This window comes from Bos indicus, chromosome 9 (genome assembly GCF_029378745.1).
Source record: "Bos indicus isolate NIAB-ARS_2022 breed Sahiwal x Tharparkar chromosome 9, NIAB-ARS_B.indTharparkar_mat_pri_1.0, whole genome shotgun sequence".
Taxonomy (NCBI): Eukaryota; Metazoa; Chordata; class Mammalia; order Artiodactyla; family Bovidae; genus Bos; species Bos indicus.
In genome coordinates this window covers 69,893,812-69,919,185 of record NC_091768.1, presented here as the reverse complement: position 1 = coordinate 69,919,185, position 25,374 = coordinate 69,893,812, and the positions used below count along the sequence as shown (strand labels likewise).

Sequence of the window (25,374 nt, the reverse complement as noted above, 5' to 3'; positions counted from 1 at the left end):
ATTTGCTGGCATATTGAGTGTAGCACTTTCACAGCATCATCTTTCAGGATTTGGAATAGCTCAACTGGAATTCCATCACCTCTACTAGCTTTGTTCGTAGTGATGCTTTCTAAGGCCCACTTGACTTCACATTCTAGGATGTCTGGCTCTAGGTGAATGATCACACCATCGTGATTATCTGGGTTGTGAAAGCCAATAAATATAGGTTGAATAATGGCAGTTTTTAAAAACACCCTTTGGAACTGTCATAGTAAAAACTGAATCAAGGAAGAATTATTTTTGGATACTAAAGACAGGTAAAAATTTAATGAGAAACAGGATACTTCTGGTTCTCAACTATCTCACCACAAATAACTCCCAATTTACAAAGAGTAAACACTCTCTTTGCAGAAGGAAAACCTAGTGATCACCAATGTAACCACAGGACCAAATTTGGCCTGAGCAGTAATGGCAAAGTTGAACATCTTGTGCTCCCAGAAATGAAGCACTGAGCACGCTATCACTGAGGTAAAAAAAGTGAAAGTCACTCAGTCGTGTCCAACTCTCTGTGACCCCATACAGTCCATGGAATTCTCCAGGCCAGAATACTAGAGTGGGTAGCCATTCCCTTTTCCATGGGACTGTCCCAATCCAGGGATCAAACCCAGACCCAGATCTCCCACATTGCAGGCAGATTCTTTACCTGCAGTTGAGCTACCAGGGAAGCCCACCACTGATGTAGCATTTGCCAAAAATACAAAACATTATGAGGAAATATAGACACACCCAAATTGAGGAGCAGCCTACAAAATAAATCAACTCTCCAAAACGTTAACATTACTTGGTAGGGGCTGAGGAAATGTTGTACCAAAGAGGAAAGAAAACTTAATGCAATGCATGATTCTGTTTGGGGAGGGGGGTGGGGCGCGGTCACAGAAAATAAAATACTTTAAAGGACATAACTGAAGATGAGAAAAAAACTAGATTTGACCTGGAAATTAAAAAATGATATTGTATCATCATTAAACTTCCTGACTGGTTGTACGAATGTCCTTGATCTTAGGAGATAAACCCTGAACTTTTGCTGCATAAATGGGCATGATACTCCAATATACTCTCAGAAAGTTCAGGGGAAAAATTAAAGCTATCCATAAATATACATAGTGAGAATATTAACAATTAGTAAAGATGGGTGGAGGTTACACAGAGTTCTTTATGCTATTCTTACAACCTTTCTGTGTCTTTCAAATTCTTTCTAAATAAATATTTCTTTTAATGCAACTAACTGTATTTTTTACATTTTTACAAACAAGTTCATTATAAAAACTAGATTACACACTGAAAGTTATAAATTAGCAATTGTAAATATCCTGTAATTCCATAAATTGTTAACTCATTGTCTTTCTGTCAGAATGATTTTACACATACATGTATCTTTTTAATGATATAATGATACCAAAAAAAGTACATTACACAATCTCTGTGCAAAAATATGTGATTTTGTTTCTCTTTGTGAAATTTTTATTTCTGTGTTGAGTACCCATTTAATCTGATACCGAAAACAATTTGGTTACTTTAAGAGAAATTCAGAAGTAATGAGGGCATCCAGAGTTTAAATGCAGTTCAGCACTAAACCATCCTTCACTTGTCTTGCCGCAAAGTGGGGTCTAAATTCCAGGTGGTCTTATCTGGTTTATAGGCCACGGTGGGGCAGGGGACCATTGATTGGAGGAATTCTGTGTATATACAGGGCATCAACATTTTTGACTGACACTTAGCTGGAATAATTTCCATCTTTTTGTCTTGTCTTTCAGCCTCTCTATATTATACATTTTAAATCCAACTGTTTATGTGGTGTTAATAAAAATCCAATGATCCTAAGCTAACATTTAACTTTTAGCTATAATTAATTCAGTTGAAGTTATAATAGTAATAGTCTGATTTTTTGAAGCTCAGGCCACAAGATTTTTTTGTCACCAACAAAGCCTGTGTCCCCTGGATGAACTGGTGTATATATATCAGAAATGAGTCTGGAACATTGCCAGTCTGCAAATCTTAAAATCTGACCAATACTATTACTTACCAAATGAATACTGGGATCTCTTTGCTTAATAATCACATTTAACAGCAAAATTCTGTAAAGTAATTATCCCCTTCAATGAAAAACAAATAAATTTTTAAAAATCACATTTTGAAAAATTAAAGACATACATATGTATAAAGTAAGTTTTTTTTTTTTAATTTTTGGCAATGTCAAAGGGCACAAAATAAAAATTTTATCTCCATCTCTCAGTATTAATTTGTGCCACCCTGGCTTAAGACATAAATCAAGGGTTGACAAATTGCAGTCCATGGACCAACTCTAGCCCCCATCTGTTTTTGTAAATAAAGTTTTAGTGAAACACAGTGACTCCAATTCCTTTTATGTATCATCTATGACCACTTCCTTGATGTATTAATAGAGTTGAGTAGTTGCAACATTCTGTATGGCCTAAAAACTTTTATTATCCAGCTCTTAAAGAGATTGGCTTAGACGGTAAAGAATCTGCCTGCAATGCAGGAGACACAAGTTCAACCCCTGGGTTGGGGAGATCCCCTGGAGAAGGAAATGGCAACCCACTCCAGTATTCTTGCCTGAAGAATCCCATGGACAGAGGAGCCTGGTGGGCTATGGTCCATGGGATCGCAAAGAGTTGGACACAACCAAGAGACTAACACTTTCACTTAAAGAGAAGTTTTGCCAGTCCCTTAAAAATGATAGCATACTATACATTACTATTCTACCACTCTTTGCTCTTCATTTAACAACAGTCATACCATCATCAATATATAGACCAACTTCTTTGTTTATAGCAGTGGAATCACATTCCATTGTTTGTTTAAATAAACTCCATAATTTGCTCACCTGGGCTTACCATTAGCTCACATGGTGCTAATGGTAAAATAAAGAACTCGCCTGTCAATGCAGGAAACATGAGATGCGAGTTCACTCCCTGGGTTGGGAAGATCCCCTGGAGTAGCAAATGGCAACCCATTCCAGTATTCATGCCTGGAGAATCCCATGGACAGAGGAGCCTGATGGGCTAGTCTATAGTGTCACAAACAGTCGGACACAACTGAAGCAACTTAGCATGCATGAACATAATTTGCTCAACAAGACTTTTAGGTTATTTTCTGGTCTTTGTATGGAGAAGGAAATGGCAAGCCACTCCAGTATTTTTGCTTGGGAAATCTCAAGGACATAGGAGCCAGGAGGGCTACTGTCCATGAGGTCACAAGAGTTGGACATGACTTAACAACTTAACCATCACTACCACTTGGTCTTCGTAAAAGATGATACTTTCATGCATTTGTGCAAAGCATATCTGTTGGCACCACTTTTACAAATGAAATTATTGAATGAAGGCAATGTGTATTTTTTTATTTTAATACATACTGCCTGATTGCTAAGTGTAAAAAGTTTTATAACAAAACTGATGTAGAATTGATTTGGTTCGAAAGTGAGACCTACTTCTCGTACTCTGCTTTCTATTTAGATAATGTTGGGAAGAAAAAGATAGCCAAGGATTATAAATGAGATAATAAGGAAGGAATAATGTAGCACAGTGTGTGCAAACTGTGTAACTTTAAAACATTATATTTTTATAGAAATGAAAAAGAGACAGGAATAATTAAAATTACACAATACAGCTTTTAGTAGAGTTAAGGAAAATAGAACATTTTGTTTTATGGTCTTCAACGGGAAAAAAATCATTCACAATTTGCCCAAGTTGTTTTATATATTAAGTTAAATAACAGTTTCAAATACGGGCAAATACGTCTTTAGTTGCAAAATTTCAGAGACAGGCTGTGCTTTCTCCTGATAAAAGTCAAGTCCAGTAAGAAGTTCCACATCACGCACGCGGGCGGTATGTACATTGAATCTTTCTTCAACCCAAAGAGATTCTGATTTATTTTCCTGAAACAGAAAAGCGAAAGATTATTTCCCTGGAGCATGGATTTTCATTAACAGAAAATTCTTTTATTACTTAGAAGTTGTCCCTTTTTCCTGTGGTTTTTTTGTTTGCTTGTTTTTTTCTGAGGTATATTGACATGCATTATATTAGCTTAAAATGTCCAACTCATTGATTCGATATTTGTTATTATGGTTTTTATTGCCTTAAATCTTAATTTGATAGAGCTAAATTTTGGTGTATGTTAACATAAAAAGAAAAATGAAAGTACAAACTATACAATAGCAAATACAGACTGCCATAAAGTAGAACCACTTTTATATTTACTTCAGATATAACTTTTTTAAAGAAATGAAACATTAAAGATGAAGTCAAGTCTTACTCAGAGGAAATCATTGTCATGAGTCAATGTGAATCCAGTCTGTGTTTTTTTAACTTTTACTGAACATCAATATAAAATATATAGCATTGATTTATGTTTTCAAACTTATATAAATGATATAAATGAGATTCTATATTTTTTCATTCAATTTTATGTTTGTAATCTATTCATAGTGAAATATCTAAATCTAGTTAAATCATCTATTTTTAGCTATGGTTTGTGGCAGCTCAGTTAATATTTTCATTGACATATTGATAGTATTTTTGGCATTATAAATAATAGTGTCATGAATAAATTGGCACATGTCTTCTATGTTTAAGAACATGAGTTTCTAGGATATATAAATGAAATTGCTGGGTCATAGAGTATATGCAACTTTAATTTTACTAAACAGTAAACCTAGCACTCCTCAAAGAGTCGGACACGACTGAGCGACTAAACTGAACTGAACTGAACACTCCTCAAAGTGCATATAACAATTTACACTTCCACTGACAGGGGAGGATAATCCCCATTTCTCCATATCCTTGCCAAACCATGTTGCAAAATAGTGCTTTATCCATATTTAAAGTTTATTACTCTGAGTATTATTGAGTGTCTTTTCAGATATTTCTTGGCCATTTGACTTTCAGTAGGTTTTTAACTACATATAAAAAATAGCATATTGAAAAAATTATAAATAGCATAGTAAAAAAATTTTACCATAAATACTGTACATATATATATATATATATATATATATATATATATATATATGGGTTAGTTCAATAATTTGGAGCCATGGATTGCTATGAAATTCCTTATTCTTTATTTTTGACTTTGCTGACAGTCATATGAAGTTGCTAAATTTCTAGCTATTTTTTAAAGTAAGAAAGTTTACAGGTTCGCTAATTAGATGAGTCTGCATGGATAACTTTCAATTAACTTTAGCATACTTGTTCACTTGTTTTTTAAATATGCAAGTTTAAAATAGGCAGCTACTATTTGAGCCAGAGGAAGTATAAGAGGAAATCACTGTTTCAAAACTCTAAAGTATTTTTCCAGGTAAGATTCATGAGATGAGTTATTGTTTGTTAAATAATTATGTGATGTGCTAATTTTAACTTATATTTCTAATGGGAATCAAATTCAGTCTTTTCTTCCTGCCTTCACTCTTTAGGGCTTCCCCCATAGCTCAATTTGTAAAGAATCTGTCTGTAATGCAGGAGACCCTGGTTCGATTCCTAGATCAAGAAGATCCCCTGGAGAAGCGAAAGGCTACCCAGTCCAGTATTCTGGCCTGGAGAATTCCATGGACTGTATAATCCATGGGGTGGCAAAGAGTCAGACATGACTGAACGAATTTCATTTCACTTTCTCACATTTTAGCGACATTGAATGGTTTTGATCACTTTTCCCATAAAGTTTTCTCCCATTTGGCTTTTATTGTTCTATTTTCTCCTGGCTTATTTGGTATCCATCTAACTGAATGTTTAGTGAACACGTGACAATCTTTTGTAAAACTGCAAAGAAATGATCTTAAAGAACAACCTAATTATATCTAGGCAGGGGTAATACTCAAGCTATTTCATATCAGATAGTTGACCAGCACCAACCAATCTGAACAGAATTCAGCTATAGACAACTGCTCTAGCTGTACCAATGCATCCCAAAGGAATAGAAGCCTTGTGTATATTGAGTTTCTATGAACCATATTTAAATATATGCTTTTGATCATTTATATAATCCATTTATTAATCTGTATGTATTACACCTATTACATAAATAGAAATATTGTATACACCCCAAATAAAACTTAATTTGTAAGTTTTTTGAGGTGATATCAGTTTCAGTGTTTTTCTCCCCTAACTGCTTCCTTATTCACTTATAGTCTGGTCATTGCTGGCATCACACTAATGAAACCATCTAGATGAGGATGACCTGATTTAGTGGAATTTTTGTAGCCCTTTCGCTTAGCTGTTCTGAAAGTCCCTTCTTTATCTTTCATAGCTCGCTCCCTTATTCAATGACGCCTTCTGTTTCCTCAGCTTACTTCAGTTGTTTGCCCTCCTGGAAGAACAGACATCTGATCTTTGGGCCTCCTCTCTCTACTTTCTTCTATTTGGCAATTTCCTTTCACTCCTGTGATTTAATACAAAATCTATCTCTATAATTCTGATCTCCTCTAAGTTCCATACCTATATTGTCTTATCCCCAATTCTATTTACAGTACAATTGTATACCCCCGATTACATTTCCAGGCTTCCCTGGTAGCTCAGATGGTAAAAAATCTGCCTACAATGCAGGAGACCTTGGTTCGATCCCTGGGTCGGGAAGATCCCTGAGAGAAGGGAATGGCAACCCACTCCAGTATTTGGCCTGGAGAAGTCCATGGACAGAGAAGCCTGGCAGGCTACAGTCCACAGGATTGCGAAGAGCTGGACACGCGTGAACTACTAAGCACACACACAATTACATTTCCGACATATACTAAGTTAAAACACAGATAGTCACGTGGACTTACAGCAACATTCTCATTTATCTGACAGGAATTTAATAATACAAAGTTAAGGGGAAAAAGAAAAAGAAGAAAGAGGGAAGAAATGACGGAAAAACAAACGAAGACAGGAAATAAGAATCAAGTTCTCTACATCAAGTGTGAGGTGGAATTGTGACTCTGCCATTTCTACAAATGGTGTCAGTTGCCTCAAACCTCTTGCAGTGTGAGTACCTCCACAGACTCAGTGATTAGAATATTTAAAAATGCAGAATTTTCATATAGTATGACCCTTACAGCAAGCTAACTATTTCACAATTGCACAATTAAAGCACAATTACTTGTTCTAATACTAGTGGAAGTGTTGGCGAGTTCTACATCACTCAAACAGTAAAGAATCTGTCTGCAATTCAGGAGATCCAGGTTCTATCCCTGGGTCAGGAAGATCCTCTGGAGAAGAGAATGGCAACCCACTCCAGTATTCTTGCCTGGAGAATTCCATGGACAGATGAGCCTGATGGGCAACAGTCTATGGGGTTACAAACAGTCAGACATAACTGAGTGACTAACACTTTAACTTTCTTTCCAAGGCATAGTTTGTGTAGGTACTCTACTTTCTTGGTGATTTGATTCTATGTGATTTTATCTGTATACAAGATTTCACTTTATATTGACTTTACAATGTAACTCCTTCATGAAATGTGATTTATTTATAATGACCCCCATTTGCTTACTGTTTATTGAGAATTTTTAGGAGTCTATATGAAATATTTAATTTTCACAACAACTTCATTAGGGGGTGAATTGTTTCATACATTTGAGGAAAGTGACACTCAGCTGTTTCCCCAAAGAGGCCAAATCAGTAAATGAACTCAGATATTCAACTCCAAAACCCAGGCATTGGCATTCTATTCTCTACTGTAGCCTCTTAGGTATTCAACTAGTTTCTCGATTGAAGGACCACAAACAACAAATTTATCCCTCACAAAACAACTGATCATTTTCTGTATTTCTTGGCCAGTCACACCTAAATTTTCAGTTACCTGACTTTATCGTCCTGTCTCTTCCCTCCTTCATATCAAATTGACAGTCACATGTATCAATGTCACAGCCTCTCTTATAATCATAGCTTGTTTCATATTTATCATATTACGTCTCATAGTTCTGTTTATCCAACGTCATGCCCTGATTACTATCCTGTCAATTCTTTAAAATCTTGGAATATGTCCCGCTTAATGGTCTTCATGTCTTAGTCAATAGAAATGATGCCTTATTAATTTTGAGACCGTCTCCCCTGTGGATGCACAGGAAAAGCTTTGTACCATTTGTGCTTCACCTTGAAGTGTAGGTGGAATTTTTAGCAGATAGCGAAGAAAGGCATTCTAGAAGAGAGAAGCTCATGAGCAAGGACATGGAGGTAGGGAAACCTGAGCGCTGGTCAAGTAATTTCAAGAACTTCAGTTGGCCTGGAACTTGGGTCTGCAAAGTCAACTGAGGGTAAATTGGGAAAAGCCTTAAGTACAGGCTGAGGGATTTTTGCTGTTTTTGTACAGTACTTTTATTCAGGGTAGATAGATAAGCAAAGTTTGCGGATGAGAAAATACTCGTAATGAAAAGCTAAATTTTAAGATGAGGAACTTGGTCGTAGTATACAGAGGTAAAGGTGAAAAGGACAGGAGACAATGAAACTACTTAAAATTCATTTTCAAAAGGTCCTAATAGAAGGTAATAAGGGCCTAAACCAGGGATAGCAAATAATTTCTTCTTTGCACACCCATTATGAGTGGCTACCTAGAACCTCTATGATAAAGAACTATTTATTCCTGATTGAGTGGAAAAGAGTATCACACCAAGAGTATCAGTCACCAAAGTCTGCCACTAGAAGAGGAAGTGCATAATAGCAGCTTCCCCTTGTCTCAACTAAATAAACTTCTGACAAGACAAATAGGAAGAGTTTCAACTATACAACATATCCTGATAGCTTCTTGTTTGGAAACTCTTCATGGTTCTAGGACTGTGAGTGATCCATTGCTTAGCCTCTGACCTTTGCCCTCCATTTCTAGTCAGTGAAAGCAACCATCAAACACTCAAGTTCAAATCCTATCTTCAAGACTCAACTAGAATGTTGCTTTCCTTACCAGAAAGTATTTTTCCTTTGAGATCCTACAACAATTTTACCTGTCCCTCTTTGTGCCACTTACTTTTCTTTTCTCTGTTTGACTAGGCTTCTCAGTGCTAGACTATGAGCCTTTTTTTTTTTTTTTTTTGCTGTAATTCATGTCTGATTTTTTTGTGTATTGCCCAGAGTACACAGCATGGTGAGGGCAGTTAACGTGTTCAATACCTGAAAGAATAGAGAGGAATCTCAACCTGGCCTAGAATTTAAGCTTTAATCCATCCGTAATAGCCCATGGGATTTTCCATGTGAATGCCCATTTCTACAAATCAGATGTGCCTACTCTTAATTATCCTACCTACCTGCCAAAATAGTTCTCATTCCTAACTTCCCTTTTTCCTAATTGTCTACATTTAAAATCTCGAATTCAGCTTTGACTCTCCGTTTTCCTTTGGCTCTTGCATCCAGGCAGTTACCAAGTCCCTCCCTTAATTATCTCCATGGAAAAGTCTTTCTAATCTTTTCACTCTGTTCAAATGATGCCCATCTTTTAGGGCCTTACTTCCATCTCAGTTTATGTAACCATTATTGATTATTCCAGCTAGATGTGTTTCAAATTTGAAACATATAACACTATTTGGCAATGAATCCTAACTTTGTAGTGTCTCTTACTTTCTAATTTTTAAAATAATTCTTATATGATCAAGTAACCCATTAGTGTGTCTGCATCTCATTTACATATATAATTTACATATCAAAGTTATATATGAACTCCTTGAGGGCAGAGACAATATATTCCTCCTTGGTGCATTCTAAAACGTATCTGTCATGATACTGTGCAGTTACAAGGTATTCAATATATTTGTTGAATGACTTCAGTAAAGACCAATTACCAGGATGGATATTTTTCCTATGAAGAACATATATGAAGTCAAAGTAAATATTTACATGTAATTTGCCTTGATCCACAAGATTTTGAAGTGGCCTAAAACATGTTATTAAACAAGGAATGTCATTTGAACCAACTTATTTTGTAAATATATGTATATATTTAGGAAAAAGTATATATATACATAATATATATATATATTTTTGGACCTCACGTTTCAAGTTGATGGGATTTTTATATTTACATAGTCACTTGAGAAGCATTAATTTCGTGCCAACATTGGGACAGAACCTTAAGGTATGCATTCAGAATAAAAGATTAATAAGCTACAACCCTTCCCTTATTAGTGAATGTGAGTAAAATACATCTAAACAAAATATATATGACAAGCATAGATAAACACATGTTCATGTAAGCATATGAATGTTTACATTAATATTTAAATATTCATGTTTAAATTAATGTTAATTACATAGAGATCAGTAGTCTAAGGGAAAGTTCAAAAATGAGGTCACATTTAGTACAACTCTAACCTAGGAAACACCTAAAATATGTACTGTAGTCAGAACCACTTTCTGAAAGGCCAGGTGAGCTCTGATGAATCATTTTCTCTGGGCCCAGGGCCTCTCTGGGGGCATACTCACAGGACAACTTTCCACATTGGTAGGTCGATGAGGGATGACAAAGGGTAAGACGTCCAACCACCCAGTGCAGGCATCAGGGGTTTGGCTCTGGTTTTTACAACTAGTCAACACCACGAAGTAGTGCGTTGGGATGGGAACACTGGTGTTGACTGCATAGCTAAAAGCATAATTGAAAACATTTGATGTTATTATACTTTTGCTTCTGAAGATTATGTGTCTATATATATATATATATATATATTTTTTTTTTTAAAGAAACACCAAGGTAAAATTATAGCTAAAGAAAGTAAATAAATAGAAAATATAAAATCTTATCACACATTTTTAAGCCTTATTGAGCCAGAATCAAGATTTACAGAAGTCCAAGCTTGGTCATTCTATCATGGAAAATATTAGAACACAAAGAAAAGCAAGAGCATGATATTCTGCCTCCTAGTTTTGTTGACTTTATACTTTCTAGTGACATTTCCTAATACAGCAGGGGCTGGGAATGAAGGATCTGGGATTTCAAGACTATCTGCACACTTCTACTAGACATTGGATGTGTACTAATCCTCTAATATTCTATGACTTTCTAAGTTTACTCAACTTTAACACGGAGGTGATCCTGTGGTACCATTTTCACAGCATAGACAGGGATAAATTCATACAGCTGATCTGACAGTCCTTTAGTCTCAGATAATAAATATAAAAGTGCCTTTAAAAGTTTCAAGTGCAAAATAAAGGTAAGCTATTAGTGTGAGTCCACTAAAAGGAAAATGAACTGGTATAAGTACAGTATAACTGGTATAACTATGTTACTGTGATTTAGAATCAGAGCTAGACTGCCTGGGTTCTGGCTTCACTACTTAGCTGTGGAACTTACACAAGTTTCTTAACCTCTCTGTGCTTCAGTTTCTTTTTCTAAATGGGAGCTAATGGGATCTAACATGAGGATCTTTCTCAGATTAAATAAAGTATCTGTAAATGCTTAGAAGCATACCTAGCATGGAGTAAAGTGCTATCAAAGCATTTGCTAGAATTATTAAATGGAGAAAGACAGGATCAATAAACACTGACATAAGGACAAGGCAAACAAAATTTAAAAGGTGACAAGCTTAATTAGTGGTCATAAATGTTATCTTATCAGAAGGTATAAGTAGAGATCATTGCTTTACATAGTCTAGGCTTAGACATTACCATAGCTTAGTACAGTCTATTTTGATAATAGAAAAATCATGGATGACACTTCAACTCCTGTTCCTGTGTCCTGGATTCAGGAGTAATTCCTAGCAATCTATATGACCAGGTTTAGTACAGAAATATACAGCTTAGTTTACAAAGATAGTTGTAAATATAAAGTTTATAAAGATAAACAGGACTAGTTTTCTACAGGACACCTATAATCTCTCCTGTGAGATACTTTCATGAATCATCCACTATTTGAACTATTGGGCAATATTTTGAATAGTCACTTCTTGATTGTTTTTATTTATTGCTTAACTGGTTCTCTACTTTCTGATAGCACAGTGAGCATTCCCTACTTCCTTAGCTGCGACAAAACTGTTTTCCTTTCTCATTAGTTTAGAAATTTTCCAAATAAAAAATTTGATAAACCTTTCCTGGACATTATTTTCTTTGCCTGTTGGTTTAAGTCTTTACCATATAAAAATTTTGTGAAGTCTTTGATAGACTAGTTGAAAATAGTCAATAATTATATCTCTACATAAATATGTTATATAATAGAATACTGAGTTTTAATTTAAAATATTTAGGTTTCCCCTTATGATACCCTATTGCTAAATCAAAATGTCCATTTGGTTTCAAATTACTTACTCTGCAATTTCATCTGGAGCATCAAAATGGCCATCATAATCATAATCAAATACTGGTCCACTAACCACATTGACTCCATTTCTTTCCATGGCATATTTTACAAGAAGAACACTATGGAAGTAATTCCACATGGCTAAAAATAAAGGAATAAAGTGCTTAAAATATCTACCTTTATTGAACACGGAAATATTTTCTGTTATAAACAGGTACATTTAAATAGCATCCAATTCTACTTCAATACTTGTCAGTGGTCATTGAGGAATTCTGCAAACAGTCTGAGCAGAAAAACTAAACAGCCACATCCATGGTAGGTTTTGTTGTTGATATAGTTGCAGTCTTGAAATTATAGTTAAATATGTCTCCAAAGGACTTCCTAGGGCTGAATTGCTTTGGAGACAGTATTAAACAATAGTCAGAACGTATATACTGCTTTTTTAATTATGACTCAGGACGAACACATTTCATTTACTTATGGTGAGTATTAGAAAAATTTTATTTTGTATAGAAATAATACATTTGCATTATTACATACGATTGTATATATATAAATACAAATGTGTACAATTTTTTAAGGTTTTATTTTGTAATTATCTCTTTTAATTAATTCTTTTGTGAAAAGAATATAAGTTATATATCCTTCCTGTTTCTATATCTAAAACATAAGAACAAAATGACTAATAACAGAAACAAATTTCAGTTAAGGATGTGTCTAGTTCATAAGAGTTCAAAGAGTCACTAAAATTAATAATCTAAGTATATACTTACTTTTGAATGCTTCATACATAGGGACCAAATTACTTGTAATTAAAGCATCATATTGACTATTGGAAGTTCTATTATTTGCTGCAAAACAAATAAATCTTATTAACTCCAGCTACAAAAGAAAATATAGCATTCTATATAATAGGCCTATTATTATTACATATTAATGTAACTTTATTAACACACAAAACACAGAGTCACAAAGCACTCTCTGGTAGACGTCATTCATAATTCAAGCAGTCTTATGCATCTGATACCTTGCAGACAGTTGGTGACCCTCAAGAAGATATGTCCATGTCCTATCGTCCCATCACCTCAGAAGGTGATAGGTAGGAAAATAGTGTCTTCACAAATGTAATTAAATTAAGGCTTCAAGATAAGATTATACTGAATTTACAAAGAAAGTGAACATTTTAGTTGCTCACTTGTGCCCAACTCTTTGGGACCCACGGATTGTAGCCCACCAGGCTCCTCTGTCCATGGAATTCCCCCGGCAATAGTACTGGAGTAGATTGCATTTCCTTCTCCAGGGGATCTTCCCGACCCAAGGATTGAACCCTGGTCTGCTGCCTTGCAGCCAGATTCTTTACCAGCTGAGCCACCAGAGAAGCCCTTTAGTGACTGGTATCCTTATAAAGAAAAGGAGGGTTGAAAAGAGGAGAGATTTGGAGGAGAAGGCCATGTGAAGATGGAGGCAGAGACTGACTGATTTAGCTCCAAGCCAAGTAACACCTGGAGCCCCCAGACGCTGGAAGACCTAAAGAAGGATCCTCCCCTAGATTCTCTCCCGGGAAGAGAATGTGGCCCTGTTGACACCCTGATTTCAGACTTCTGGCCTCTAGAACTTTGAAAGAATAAATAAAGCTCTGTTGCTTTAAGCCATTGAGTCTGTGGATAATTTGTTACACCAGTTTCTAAAGCAAATATAATACTGATAGGAAAGCATCATTATTGAATATACATAAGATAATAATGCTGTGATAAATAACTATTCCAAAATAAAATTTTCTTAAGAAAGAGAGTTTTAACTCAAGGAAGACTGCTGACAGCACCACAAATGATTGGCTTTGAAGACTCATGGACATGACGTCTAGCAGAGTGTGTGCTGGGTGTGTGTACTCTGGACCCAGACTCCTGGGGTTGGAATCCCAGCTCTGCTGCCCACAGCTGATCCACTTGGGCAATATGCTATGTCCCTCTGTGCTTCATTTGTCTCATAGCATCTCTCACTGAAATATTGAGAGGATTTAAATTCCTGCAAGCCTATGAGTGTTTCTTATAACACTATTTACATTTAAACTGCACTTGGCTACCTTAACTAATACTCTATTGAAAGGCCAATATATGGGCACCAAAAGGCAAAGAGAAGCAAGAGATTTTGGCTTTTTTCTTTAAGATTTCACATGCTGTTCACAGTCCTCAGATCCTCTATGACTTTTCTACTTTTTAAATTAAACTCTGAAAGTTGGAAAGTCAATAAACATTATCTTCTTTTCAGAGAAAAATAAGAATTTGCCCAGAATGGAACTGCTAACAGAATTTGTAATGGAAAATTAGAAGGGAGTTTCATTCTAGCCTTAATATTTTTTGAGACAAGCTGTTTAGCTTTTAATTTTATTTCCTTATCAAGGCAAACATTTATAAATCAACCAGTATCTTAAGGCTTAACAGACACTATTTTAAGGCTGAATTTAAAAATTTTTGTTGATCAAATGTTGCAACTATTTAAGATTTGTCCTAGGGTTTACATACATTTGATGAAGCTCTAATTGTCTCTAGAGATTGTAGTAAGATACATCAGTTTATTATCCTACTTCTGCTAGGAATTTTACATCAATGTGATACTTGCTTTCATTGAGCCTTTTCTCCTCCACTGTAAGCTTCAGAATCTCTGAATTATAAATCTCTAAAGTAACCTCTTTGGTTATGGCTTCCAGAAAACCGAAGCCAAATATCTGGAGAAAACCCTTTCCCAGAAGTTAAAATTGTTGAAAATCTCTTGAGTAAATTAAGGAAATGACAACCCTTGCTGAACAGAGAAGAGATTTGAGTTTTATAAAAATCACACTAGCTTTTGCATGTTCCCAAGAGAAAAGCTTTCTGAAAAAATATTTCAAGTTCATTCAGCTGCTTAATCCACAGTTTAAAGCTGTTGGGTATACAGCGTGAGCAAAAGGCCCAAATTCCAGGCTAATTTGTCTTCATACGCACAGCTGCATTCTCCATGCAAGCCTTAGCTTGGCCAGTCATCAGGAGAAAAAATTGTTTTTATAGATGCTTGTGTCCTTCTCCAAAGAGACTTCAGTTTTAAAATTAAACTTAAACCTGCCGAACTCTCTGAACATCTGGGCCAGATCAGAGCTGATGTGTGGTTCCCACTGCAAAATTTATTAGTTTTTATTATAGCTCCAGGCTGACCCACAACCACTGGAAGCCTCCTGGGCAGCTAGTTTAGCCCAAGCAGGTAGTTTTGGTGGGGAGCATATGTTTAAGGCACATGCCCACATCCAGCTGATGAGGGCTTTCTAAGCTGCTGCTCTAAAAAAGAGTTATACAAACCAGGAGGATAGAGGAAGCCGTGGGTGATATTCTTGTCTGCTAAAGAGAAGGAACAATTCTGGCTCTCAGAAGGAGCCACCCTGACATCAGCCCGCAGACAGTCTGGGACAGTGGGAGGAAGAGGCGATGTGTCTCCCTGTTGAAAGAGAGAAGAGAAGAAAAAAAATGACGCCCACGTGTGGCTCACCCATCCCCTTATATGGTTTGTAACTTCCCTAGAATGTTTTTCATTTAACCTTTTCCTATTTTCTTAGTGAATCAGGTCTACGCAAGCGATGGAAATGGATGTCTTCAGCAATGTTTTCTTCTGTGGTTCCCTTCTGGTTAGGGACACAGGGAGGGCAAATCAAATACACTTTGGAAAGGATTATTTGCAGAATAAAACCTGAACTGAGTACAGAGAAGTAATGAGAGCTACTGCTAAAAATCCAAATCCTTTTTGGGATCTAACTTTTAGGTGGTAATTTATATTGTGCTTGCAATTAAAAATTTAAAATAAATATAAACAATTTATTTTAAAAATATAGATAGAATTAAGAATAGTATTCTTCAATTGAACAAGAACTTCTAGTTAACCTAAGATTAACTTAAAGAAGCTATAGTTGTATGAATTTACTTAATTGGGAACTTTAATAAATTTGTAGCTATGCTTTATTGATTATGAAATATAAGAATTTTTTTAAATTTTCTTTGCAACTTTATTTAGAGAATAACACAATAATTTATTTACTAGCAGGTATCCTCTAAATGTGCCACCTAAGTACTTAAGGTGATATAGTATTATATAATCATATTTTTATTAGCAAAAAATTATGAGTATATAAACATTTTGCTATTCATTTAAATTTTTCAGAGATTTTTATTCATAAGCTCTCTATTGCCCACTGCATACTTATTTTTTTTTAATTATTTTGCAATTTATAAAAGAGAAGATTAAATTAAATTAGAATGCTCTTCCTCTATTCACTATATTGTGTTAAAAGCAAAAATTAGCTATGGTGTCTAACGAGGGGGTTGCAAGAGGTGGACACAACTCAGTGACTAAATCACTACTACCTCTAAAACATATGTGGTGATTATTTTATAATATAGGCATATATCAAATCATCACATTGTACACATTGTAAACTTACACAATGTTATATGTCAATTATATCTCAATAAAGTTGGGGGGAAATAAATAAAATGCACAAGATCAGTTAACAAAGGAAAAGGCAAGTTACACTGTGTGCTATCCCCAAGATGAGATATAGAGCAGATAGGAGATGATGAGGGGAAGGACAGGTGGAGAACATACTGCAGTACTCCAGTTGGAAAAAACCATACAGAAGCTGAGTAATTTCTCAACTCGATTGTACACAAACATTTATCTTTGCTTCCTTCTGAAATCCTACTAAAAGAACAGTAATGATAAAGACACATAAGAGGTGATAAAATCTTTTCAGAAACAGGAAGTTAAAGAAACATATTTGTTTACTACTGTAACCTTGACTTGGTAAACCAGTGAACATTGAAAACCAAGAGCCTGTGGTTGGGGAAAGCCCAAAGAAGCTGATTCTTACTGTAGAACACCAGAAGCGTAGAGCTTGGGAGTCTCCTAACGACAGGGGATGTGTGTAAATTTGGAAAGAAGAGGATAGATTGAAAGTCTGTAAAAGAGGCCAGACAGAATGTTTGCTCACTGGAGAGGTTGAACCAGAAGGACAACCAGGCCAAAGCACACCTACACAGCAATGGAATTAAATTTAAAAATCTATGTACTGAACGGTAAGATTCCCTCCAGTCTCATCATCCCTGTATATGTTGATTCAGATTAGAAGTGTCCTTTCTTTGGAAAACAAACCAGCCTGAAAATAAAGTTAGATACAATTGAGAGTCTCCAACAAGATGTCTGGTCCTTCTAATTAATCTATAATGAAGCCTATCAGCTGGCAAGCCCCAGCCCTGTAGCTTGGTGTCTCACCATTAAAATGTGAGCTGACAGCCAAGGACAATCAGATATATTCAATGGGGTTGGGAAGAGAAACCAAGAAGAAAAACAGACAATGCTGAGAGTAGAAGAAAACTCTCTTCTTAGATAGATGAGTGTATATATGTTATCATAAAGAAAGAGCAGAAAGCATTTTAAAAGGAAAGAGATAACAGAAAGAGCTCTTGGGATTTAAAAATATGACAGCAGAAATAAAATTTTCAGTAAGCTCTAGAAAATGAAATTGCAGCTATTTCTCAAAAAGTGAATTAAAAACAAGAGATAGAAGAAAGGGAGAAGCATATAAAAACATTAGAAGTCTAATATCTTATTAATTTTGAAGAAAACATATTTCTAAAATTCTAAAGCTATTCCATAATTATGCATATTATTTAGAATAAAAACATTTTGAGATGCACATTTGAGATGAAGCCTCAAATATATTTCTTCCTTTATTAGGAAGCTCCTCAGTGATATAACCACCAATACAAGGAGCAGATTAAGAAATATGAAGGTATTTGTTTTAGATACAGTATATCCACTCTCACCATTTATTTCATTGTCCTTCTGGTGATGGATACTAGAATGCTAAAAGCATTTGTTCATATTCTTTCAAAAACATATAATGAACAATTCTGAATGACCAGTTTTCTTTACTTGGTAGAAAGGGGCACATAAAGATGTAGGGACTTCCCTGGTGGTTCAATGGTTAAGACTTCATGCTTCCATTGCAGGGGGCAGAGGTTCAATTTCTGGTCAGGGAAGTTCTGCATGCCACTAGGTATGGTCAAAAAAAAGATGTTACAAAGTGAGAGAACCAGGGAGACTTACAGCTAAACCAGTAAACCATATAGACACCCAGGATATTGTGAGTTGATGTTTCATCCTGCCACCTTTTCTGAGTTCCTTAGAGTTTTTTTAAGTCAGAGGATAGAAAGTCAGGAAAACAATAAATAGAACTCAGACACTGAGATGAAATCTGAACTCTTTAGCTCTCAAAATTCTTCAAGGGAAGTAGATGATGAACACAGACAGGAAAGTAAGATACTTTCATTTCTAGTCGGGCATGAATACAAAGCAGAACTTAAAAAGGGATAAAATTATTTTTATTGAAATTATAAACTCTCCTTATCTGTAGGCTGAATGTCAAAGCTAAAACATATTTTAGGAAGATGGAAGAACTGCTGTCTTGCTTTATGGTAAGAATAACAATTATACACATTTTAAAATTATTTTTCTGGTCGTGTTTTTTTTTTTTCTATAGGGAAAAATAGTTATTACAGTTCAAAAAAAATCTTTTGCAATACACAACAATGTCCCTAGTTTTTAAAGACTCACAACATATTTGGGTCACAATTTATAATATCAGTGCTAACAAGCTTTAGAAACAAAAAAGGCTTTGTAAAAATTCCATCATTGGAAATATATACATATGTATACACATGTATGTGTGTATATGTATATATATATATATGTATATGTGTGTGTGTATATATATATATATATATATATATCTCCTTTACCCTATATATAGGCAGGGGAAGATATCTTTCAAACTGTGCTAGATTTTCTTCTCTAAAAAAGCCTTTTGACTTCATATTCAATTTCTGAATTCTATATGCTAAATAATAATTGTAATTCTTGCTATTATTTTAAATTTTCTACCTAGCAACAAAGAAAAACAAACACTTTACATCTTCCTGCTGAGGAAGCACAGAAGCAAAATCCTTATACAGTCTGAGCAACCTTAACAGTTTTGAAACAATTGCTCTAGGACCTTGATTTCAAATCACAACTACTTCCCCAAAACTCTTCTGAGATAATAATAACAATTAGAAAACCCACCAAAGCCACAGAAAAACAAAAGCTCCATAAAACTTAAAAACACAAGCCAATTGGGTCCACGCTCCAAAAAGTGCTTATTTAAAGTCTGATTTTTAAAACACAGAGCTGATTTACAACATTTTTTATGTGAATCTCAAAACATCCTTGTATGTAATTATCTTGAACCACAACATACTAACAGAGTAATTTCTGAATTAGAAAGCAGAAAATTGCTAGAATTCCATCCTGTCACATGGAGGGAGAAATACACAAGAAGTTCTGTGGTACCAGTGAAAGGACAGGAACTTTGGGTAACAAAGACGCTCGTTTTAAAACAATAACAAAAAAAGAATTGTACTGAACTCCTAGTCTGAGCCCACTTAAAATCTCTCTGCCTCTGGTTTTCGCTAAAGCTCATATAAATTCAGGAATGCAAGACAGCAGGGGAAAGTATTAGAAACATAAACATTCTCCTTACCACCACATAATCCCAGGTACCTAGATTTTTCAAAAGAAAACTGACTAATAAAACTGGCCATGAACATATTGCCCCTCTCAAAATCAAAAACAACAGAAATTATTTTAAGGAATGAATAACTTCATATTTGTTTCATAATATGCTTCACAGTATGTTCACTGTATGAAAATCACAAATAAATGAACACTGTGCCTATTAAGAAATTGATGTCACCATTAACCATACATATGAACTCAGGCAACTTTGTGAAATATTTGCCCATATTGGAAAACAACATGAGTGCTTGTCTACCACTGGCCACAATTAAACCATTGTCAGCAGGAGAGTTGGCGTTGAGGACACATAAAGCCTTAATTAGTTGTGGGAAAATATGCTTATTTTTCTCCAAAAATCTTGAATTGGAACAAGAAGAGTAAATAAACTGGATACCACCAATCGCTTCCTTTCCATAAAAAGAGATGGAATATCTGAACCCTTAGCAAGAACAGTAATAGTAGGGGTTTGTCATCAGAGTCTTTGTATCTAAAATACCAATTTTCTCTACAAAAATAGCTTCCTGATTATTTATCTTTCTGGTTGGGAGTCTGGTTGGAAATACTGCTTTCTCTTTAGCTCTTTAAAAATAATGGTTGGGATTAATTTATCCAGTGTATTCACTCAGTAAACATTTACTGGGCAGCTGTATGGTCCTGGGGAATGCTTTAAATAAAACCATTTCTGCCATGAATGAGTGCTTGGGTTAATTTTTGGCAGACTGATTTTTGCTTTTATTTATTTTTTCCTAATTGTTAATGAAGTTCAATTGCTTGGTCCATATCTTTTGCCCATTTATTAAGTACAATGCTTGTGATTCTCTTGTTTATTGGCAGAAATTTACTGCCTGTTCTGGATCCTAATTACTATTCTGTATACTCATCACTTATTTCTTATGGTGGTGGTTTAGTCACTAAGTTAGGTCCAACTGTTTGTGACCCCATGGACTGTAGCCTGCCAGGCTCCTCTGTCCATGGGATTTCCTAGGCAAGAATACTGGAGTGGTTGCCATTTCCTTCTCCTGTTATGGTCATCATTTGTTTCTTATATGCAATGCAAATCCATCCATAACTTAGTTTTTTGCCACACATTAATGTAAATTAATCAATTTCCTTTGAATTATTTTAGTTTTTGTTGTTATTCTATGTACTACGAATTCCTTCCTTATCCTAAGGCCATAGACATATACACAAGAGAAAATATGGGTTTGCTGTTCACATCTGGGTCTAGAATTTCACCAGTAATTTAATTTTGTATATGATGTCAAGTAAGGAGCTGAGATTTTTTTTTTTCTTATGGAAGCCAATTGTCCCAGTGACATTAATTGAAAAGGAGTTTGCCAAATAGTAAAAAAGAAAAGAGGATTTAAACCATTGGATTCTCAACTTCAATCTGGAGAGGTCTGACTCCTATTATATTCATATAACTCTAGCCTGACTTCTTAGAGTGCTAAACCCTATAGGAGAAAATTACCTCTTAATCACATTATGTTTATTGTACCTACCCAGGTATACAACAGATAGTATAGTATTTTAAAGTCATCAAATAAATAACAAAACCTTTTATAAATAAATTACCATCACCTCTTAGGCACACCCACCAATACTTGGGAAATACCAAGTGAAACGTGTGCCTCTGTACTTCCTGTTGCTTTTCTTTGAAATCTTTTTTCTGTCTGCCATACCAGTTGGCCAACTGGCCTGTAAACACTCTGCTTTCTTCAAGCAAAACACCAAGTATCCCTCTTTTGCACTCATGTAGCACCTGCAAGAACTTGTAAGTAAAACCTGGGACACTGTCTTACAAGTCACAGGCCCAGGGGACTCCTTTAGGTCTCTCTGCTGGAAATCAAAATCCAGCATTTAAAATGTCAAAGAACTACAAATTGGGTCATTTGTAGTGATGTGGATGAAACTAGAGTCTGTCAAACACAGTAAAGTAAGTTAGAAAGAGAAAAACGAATATCATATCTTAACACATATGTGGAATCTAGAAGAATGAAACTGAAGAACCTGTTTGCAGGGCAGGGATAGAGAGAGACGCAGATGTAGAGAACAGGCTTGTGGACCCAGCAGGGGAAGGAGAGGGTGGCATGAATTGAGAAGGTAGCACTGACACATATACACTACCATGTGTAAAACAGGCAGCTAGTTGGAAGCTCAACTAGACAGGAAGCTCAGCCCAGTGCTCTCTGATGAACGAGAAGGGTGGGATGTGGGGGCTGGGCGGGAGGTTCAAGAAGCAAGGGATGTATGTACACATATGGCTGATTCACATTGTGGTACAGCAGAAACTAACACAACGTTGTAAAGCAATTATAGTCCAATATAAAAAATAAATTAAAAAATAGTATCACTCTGAAAGAAAAACCAAACAAACTACAATTTCTTTCCAGCCTCTGTGGACCAACGGACACAAGGACTTACTGGTTTAGGGACCGTATATGAGCTCCAAAGCGGCATCCTGAGAGTTTTGTCAAATCCACTGACATATTCCCTGTGATAAAGGAGACAGGGCTCCTTGTTCTTCTGTATAAGCCTGGGCCTCCCAAATGGCAAATTTAGTTTCTCTGTTGCTGTTACTAAAATAAAAATAACATAAAATAAAAATGTGAAATTAGCAAATGTTTCTATTGCACAGCCTGGCTCTGAGCTCTTGGCTTAGATGGTGAAGAATCTGCCTGCAATGCAGGAAACCCAGGTTCAATATCGAAGATACCCAGGAGAAGGGAATGGCAACCCAATGCAGTAAATAATTGTTGCCTGGAGAATTCCACGGGCAGAGGAGCCTGTCTATGGGGTCTATGCATACAAACCACCTATCTCTGATGGATTACTATTTTCCAGGTACTCTGGACATGACTAAGTGACTTCACTCTCACTTTTCACTTTCATGCATTGGATAAGGAAATGGCAACCCACTCCAGTATTCTTGCCTGGAGAATCCCAGGGATGGGGGAGCCTGGTGGGCTTCCGTCTATGGGGTCGCACAGAGTCAGACACAACTGAAGTGACTTAGCAGCAGCAGCTGGTAACTCTTTTACTTATTTAACCTCTTTGCATCTAACAACAACCCAATGAGGTAGGTGTTATTATTCCATTCTACAAATTATGAAACTAAGGCTTAGATAAATTACTTAGCTAAACAGCTTACAGTTCACAAGACATATTTGAAGAGATAAAGCCTTAAAAGCACATACTTATAACAAAGATTAATTACTGTACTTATTGTCCTAGGAAAGAAATTGGAATTTTATTAAAAGTATGTCCTAATGTATTTATTCTTTTTTGTTTGCCATTATAATCTAGATTTCATCAAGCACTGATGGCTAAAAATCCTGCAAAGTATTTATGCCATGGAATAACAGTAGATTATAAGAAGATCATCAAAATAGCCAACATATTTACTGAACTTTTACTGTGTGAAAAGCACTGTTCTAAGTACAAACATATGTTAACTCATTTAATCTTCGTAACAGGTCTAAAAATAGCTATTTCCATTTTACAAATGACAAAAACAGGCTTAGAGAGTTTGGTACAAGAATACTTAAAAGATAACATGTTGATAATAGTTAATAATACAGTATTTCGCATTTGAAACTGACTGAAAGCAATCTTTTAAAACCCTCATTACACGAAAAACAATTATAACTGTGTATGGGGACAGATGTTAAATAGACTTATTGTGATGGTCATTTCACAATAAATACAAATATCAAATCATTATATTGTATACCTGAAACTACTATAATGTTATATATCAATTATATCACAATTAAAAAATTTTTTAAGTAAAAAATAAAAGGGATAACAGTTAATAATTACATTACTTCAGACCAGACACTTCTAAATTCTTTCTACTCATCCGCTTTTTTAATCTTACAGTTACATGAGATGAGTACTATTTTTATAGATGAGAAGTCTGAGATACAGAGAGGTTAAGTAATCTGGCCCAGGTTACACAGCTGGCAAGCCGTAGACACAGGACTTAAAGCCAGGCAATCTGTCTTTTCCCATCTAAAAAAGTGAATAGAGGACTGTAGGTGATGCACAGCCATTTCAAGGAGGCTGTCCCATCCTTGGAACCAGTGTAACTACTGCATGCTTGTGATGCTGTGATTAGATTTGTGGCATTTTTCCCTCCTGTGTACTGACAATGAAATCTTCACGGTCAAAAGAGACTGTAAGCTTATTTCAGAGAAGCCCAAAAAGACAGCATGGTGTTTTGTTAGGGCTAAACAACAAAGATTTAATATAGTTTCCACTGACTTACTTTCATCTTGGGTGAGATCTAGCATTTGATTCACACGTTCAAGGTCAGAATTCTGCAAGATAATGTGGGAGATGGGGAAGAAGTGAATCAAAGTAACAACATATGTTTTACAAGGTATCAAGACTCTTTCTGTAGTAATCGCATAAATGTTTTACTACTGAACAAAAAAGTCAAACCCCACTCCAGTACTCTTGCCTGGAAAGTCCCATGGATGGAGGAGCCTGGTAGGCTGCAGTCCATGGGGTCGCTAAAACTCGGACACGACTGAGCGCCTTCACTTTCACTTTTCACTTTCAAGCATTGGAGAAGGAAATGGCAACCCACTCCAGTGTTCTTGCCTGGAGAATCCCAGGGACGGGGGAGCCTGGTGGGCTGCCATCTGTGGGGTTGCACAGAGTTGGACATGACTGAAGTGACTTAGCAGCAGCAGCAGCAACTTGAGTTTAAATTCCAGTTCTTTCACTAACTTAAAGATACGGAGATATTACTACTTGCAAGAATATATTTTTTGTGTGGGAAGTTGCAAAGAAAAAATTGATAAGGCTGATCATTTTGACTATGACTGGAATCAACTACTAAGCTGGGATGACAACATCCCAGGGCTTCTTAGGTTTTAATATATGTGCATGCAACTCCCTTGAGGGTCTTGCTTCAATGCAAATTTTGGTTCGGTGTACACCTGAGCTCAGTAGGGCCTGAGATTCTGAATCTCCAATCAGCTTGCAAGTGAAGCAGATGTTGATCCTGGGACCACACTTTGAGCAGGAAGGGACCTTCCTTACAGAGAACTTGTGTTTTCCAGTCAGATAGACTGAGCTTCTGTGACATTGGACAATTCACCTAACTTTTCAGAGCCCTCTTTATTTCTAAAGAGGGGAATAAAACACCTGCTTCATAGCATTTATTATCATTACTTTAAATAGTAGTTCTACTGAGGTTATCTGGAGCAGTAGGAAACCCACACCCCTACTCTGATCTTCAGTGTAGATTAGATTTTTTGCAGGAAGCTTAGATTTTTGTCCCTTTAAATCATTTTTGGTTGGTAATTTATTTATGCCTTTATTTCTGTGATATAATGTTATTTTGAGGATTAGAGAATGGAAAGTCTTCCCTGTCCCCTGAATGTAAGAAACAATTCTTCCCTGAGGCAGCAACTGATTACTTAGCTTTACAACCACCCTTGGAACTTGGCATCAAGTGTACCTTGACATTAGTTTGAGCTT

The 25,374-nt window shown here is 35.7% G+C and overlaps 1 protein-coding gene across 1 annotated transcript in view; it reads right to left on the bottom strand.

The window, feature by feature from the left end:
• Positions 1 to 3,600: 3,600 nt before the first annotated feature.
• ENPP3 (ectonucleotide pyrophosphatase/phosphodiesterase 3) overlaps positions 3,601 to 25,374 on the bottom strand; it is an 88,310-nt gene continuing 66,536 nt past the window's right edge. The window contains exons 19-25 of the mRNA XM_019967443.2: positions 24,152 to 24,203; positions 22,306 to 22,460; positions 15,576 to 15,711; positions 13,020 to 13,097; positions 12,255 to 12,387; positions 10,440 to 10,596; positions 3,601 to 3,937 (exon numbers count right to left, since the gene is read on the bottom strand). Of these exons, the coding sequence (XP_019823002.2) occupies positions 3,767 to 3,937; positions 10,440 to 10,596; positions 12,255 to 12,387; positions 13,020 to 13,097; positions 15,576 to 15,711; positions 22,306 to 22,460; positions 24,152 to 24,203 (882 nt within the window). The 3' untranslated portion in view covers positions 3,601 to 3,766. The remainder of the gene's footprint in view (positions 3,938 to 10,439; positions 10,597 to 12,254; positions 12,388 to 13,019; positions 13,098 to 15,575; positions 15,712 to 22,305; positions 22,461 to 24,151; positions 24,204 to 25,374) is intronic.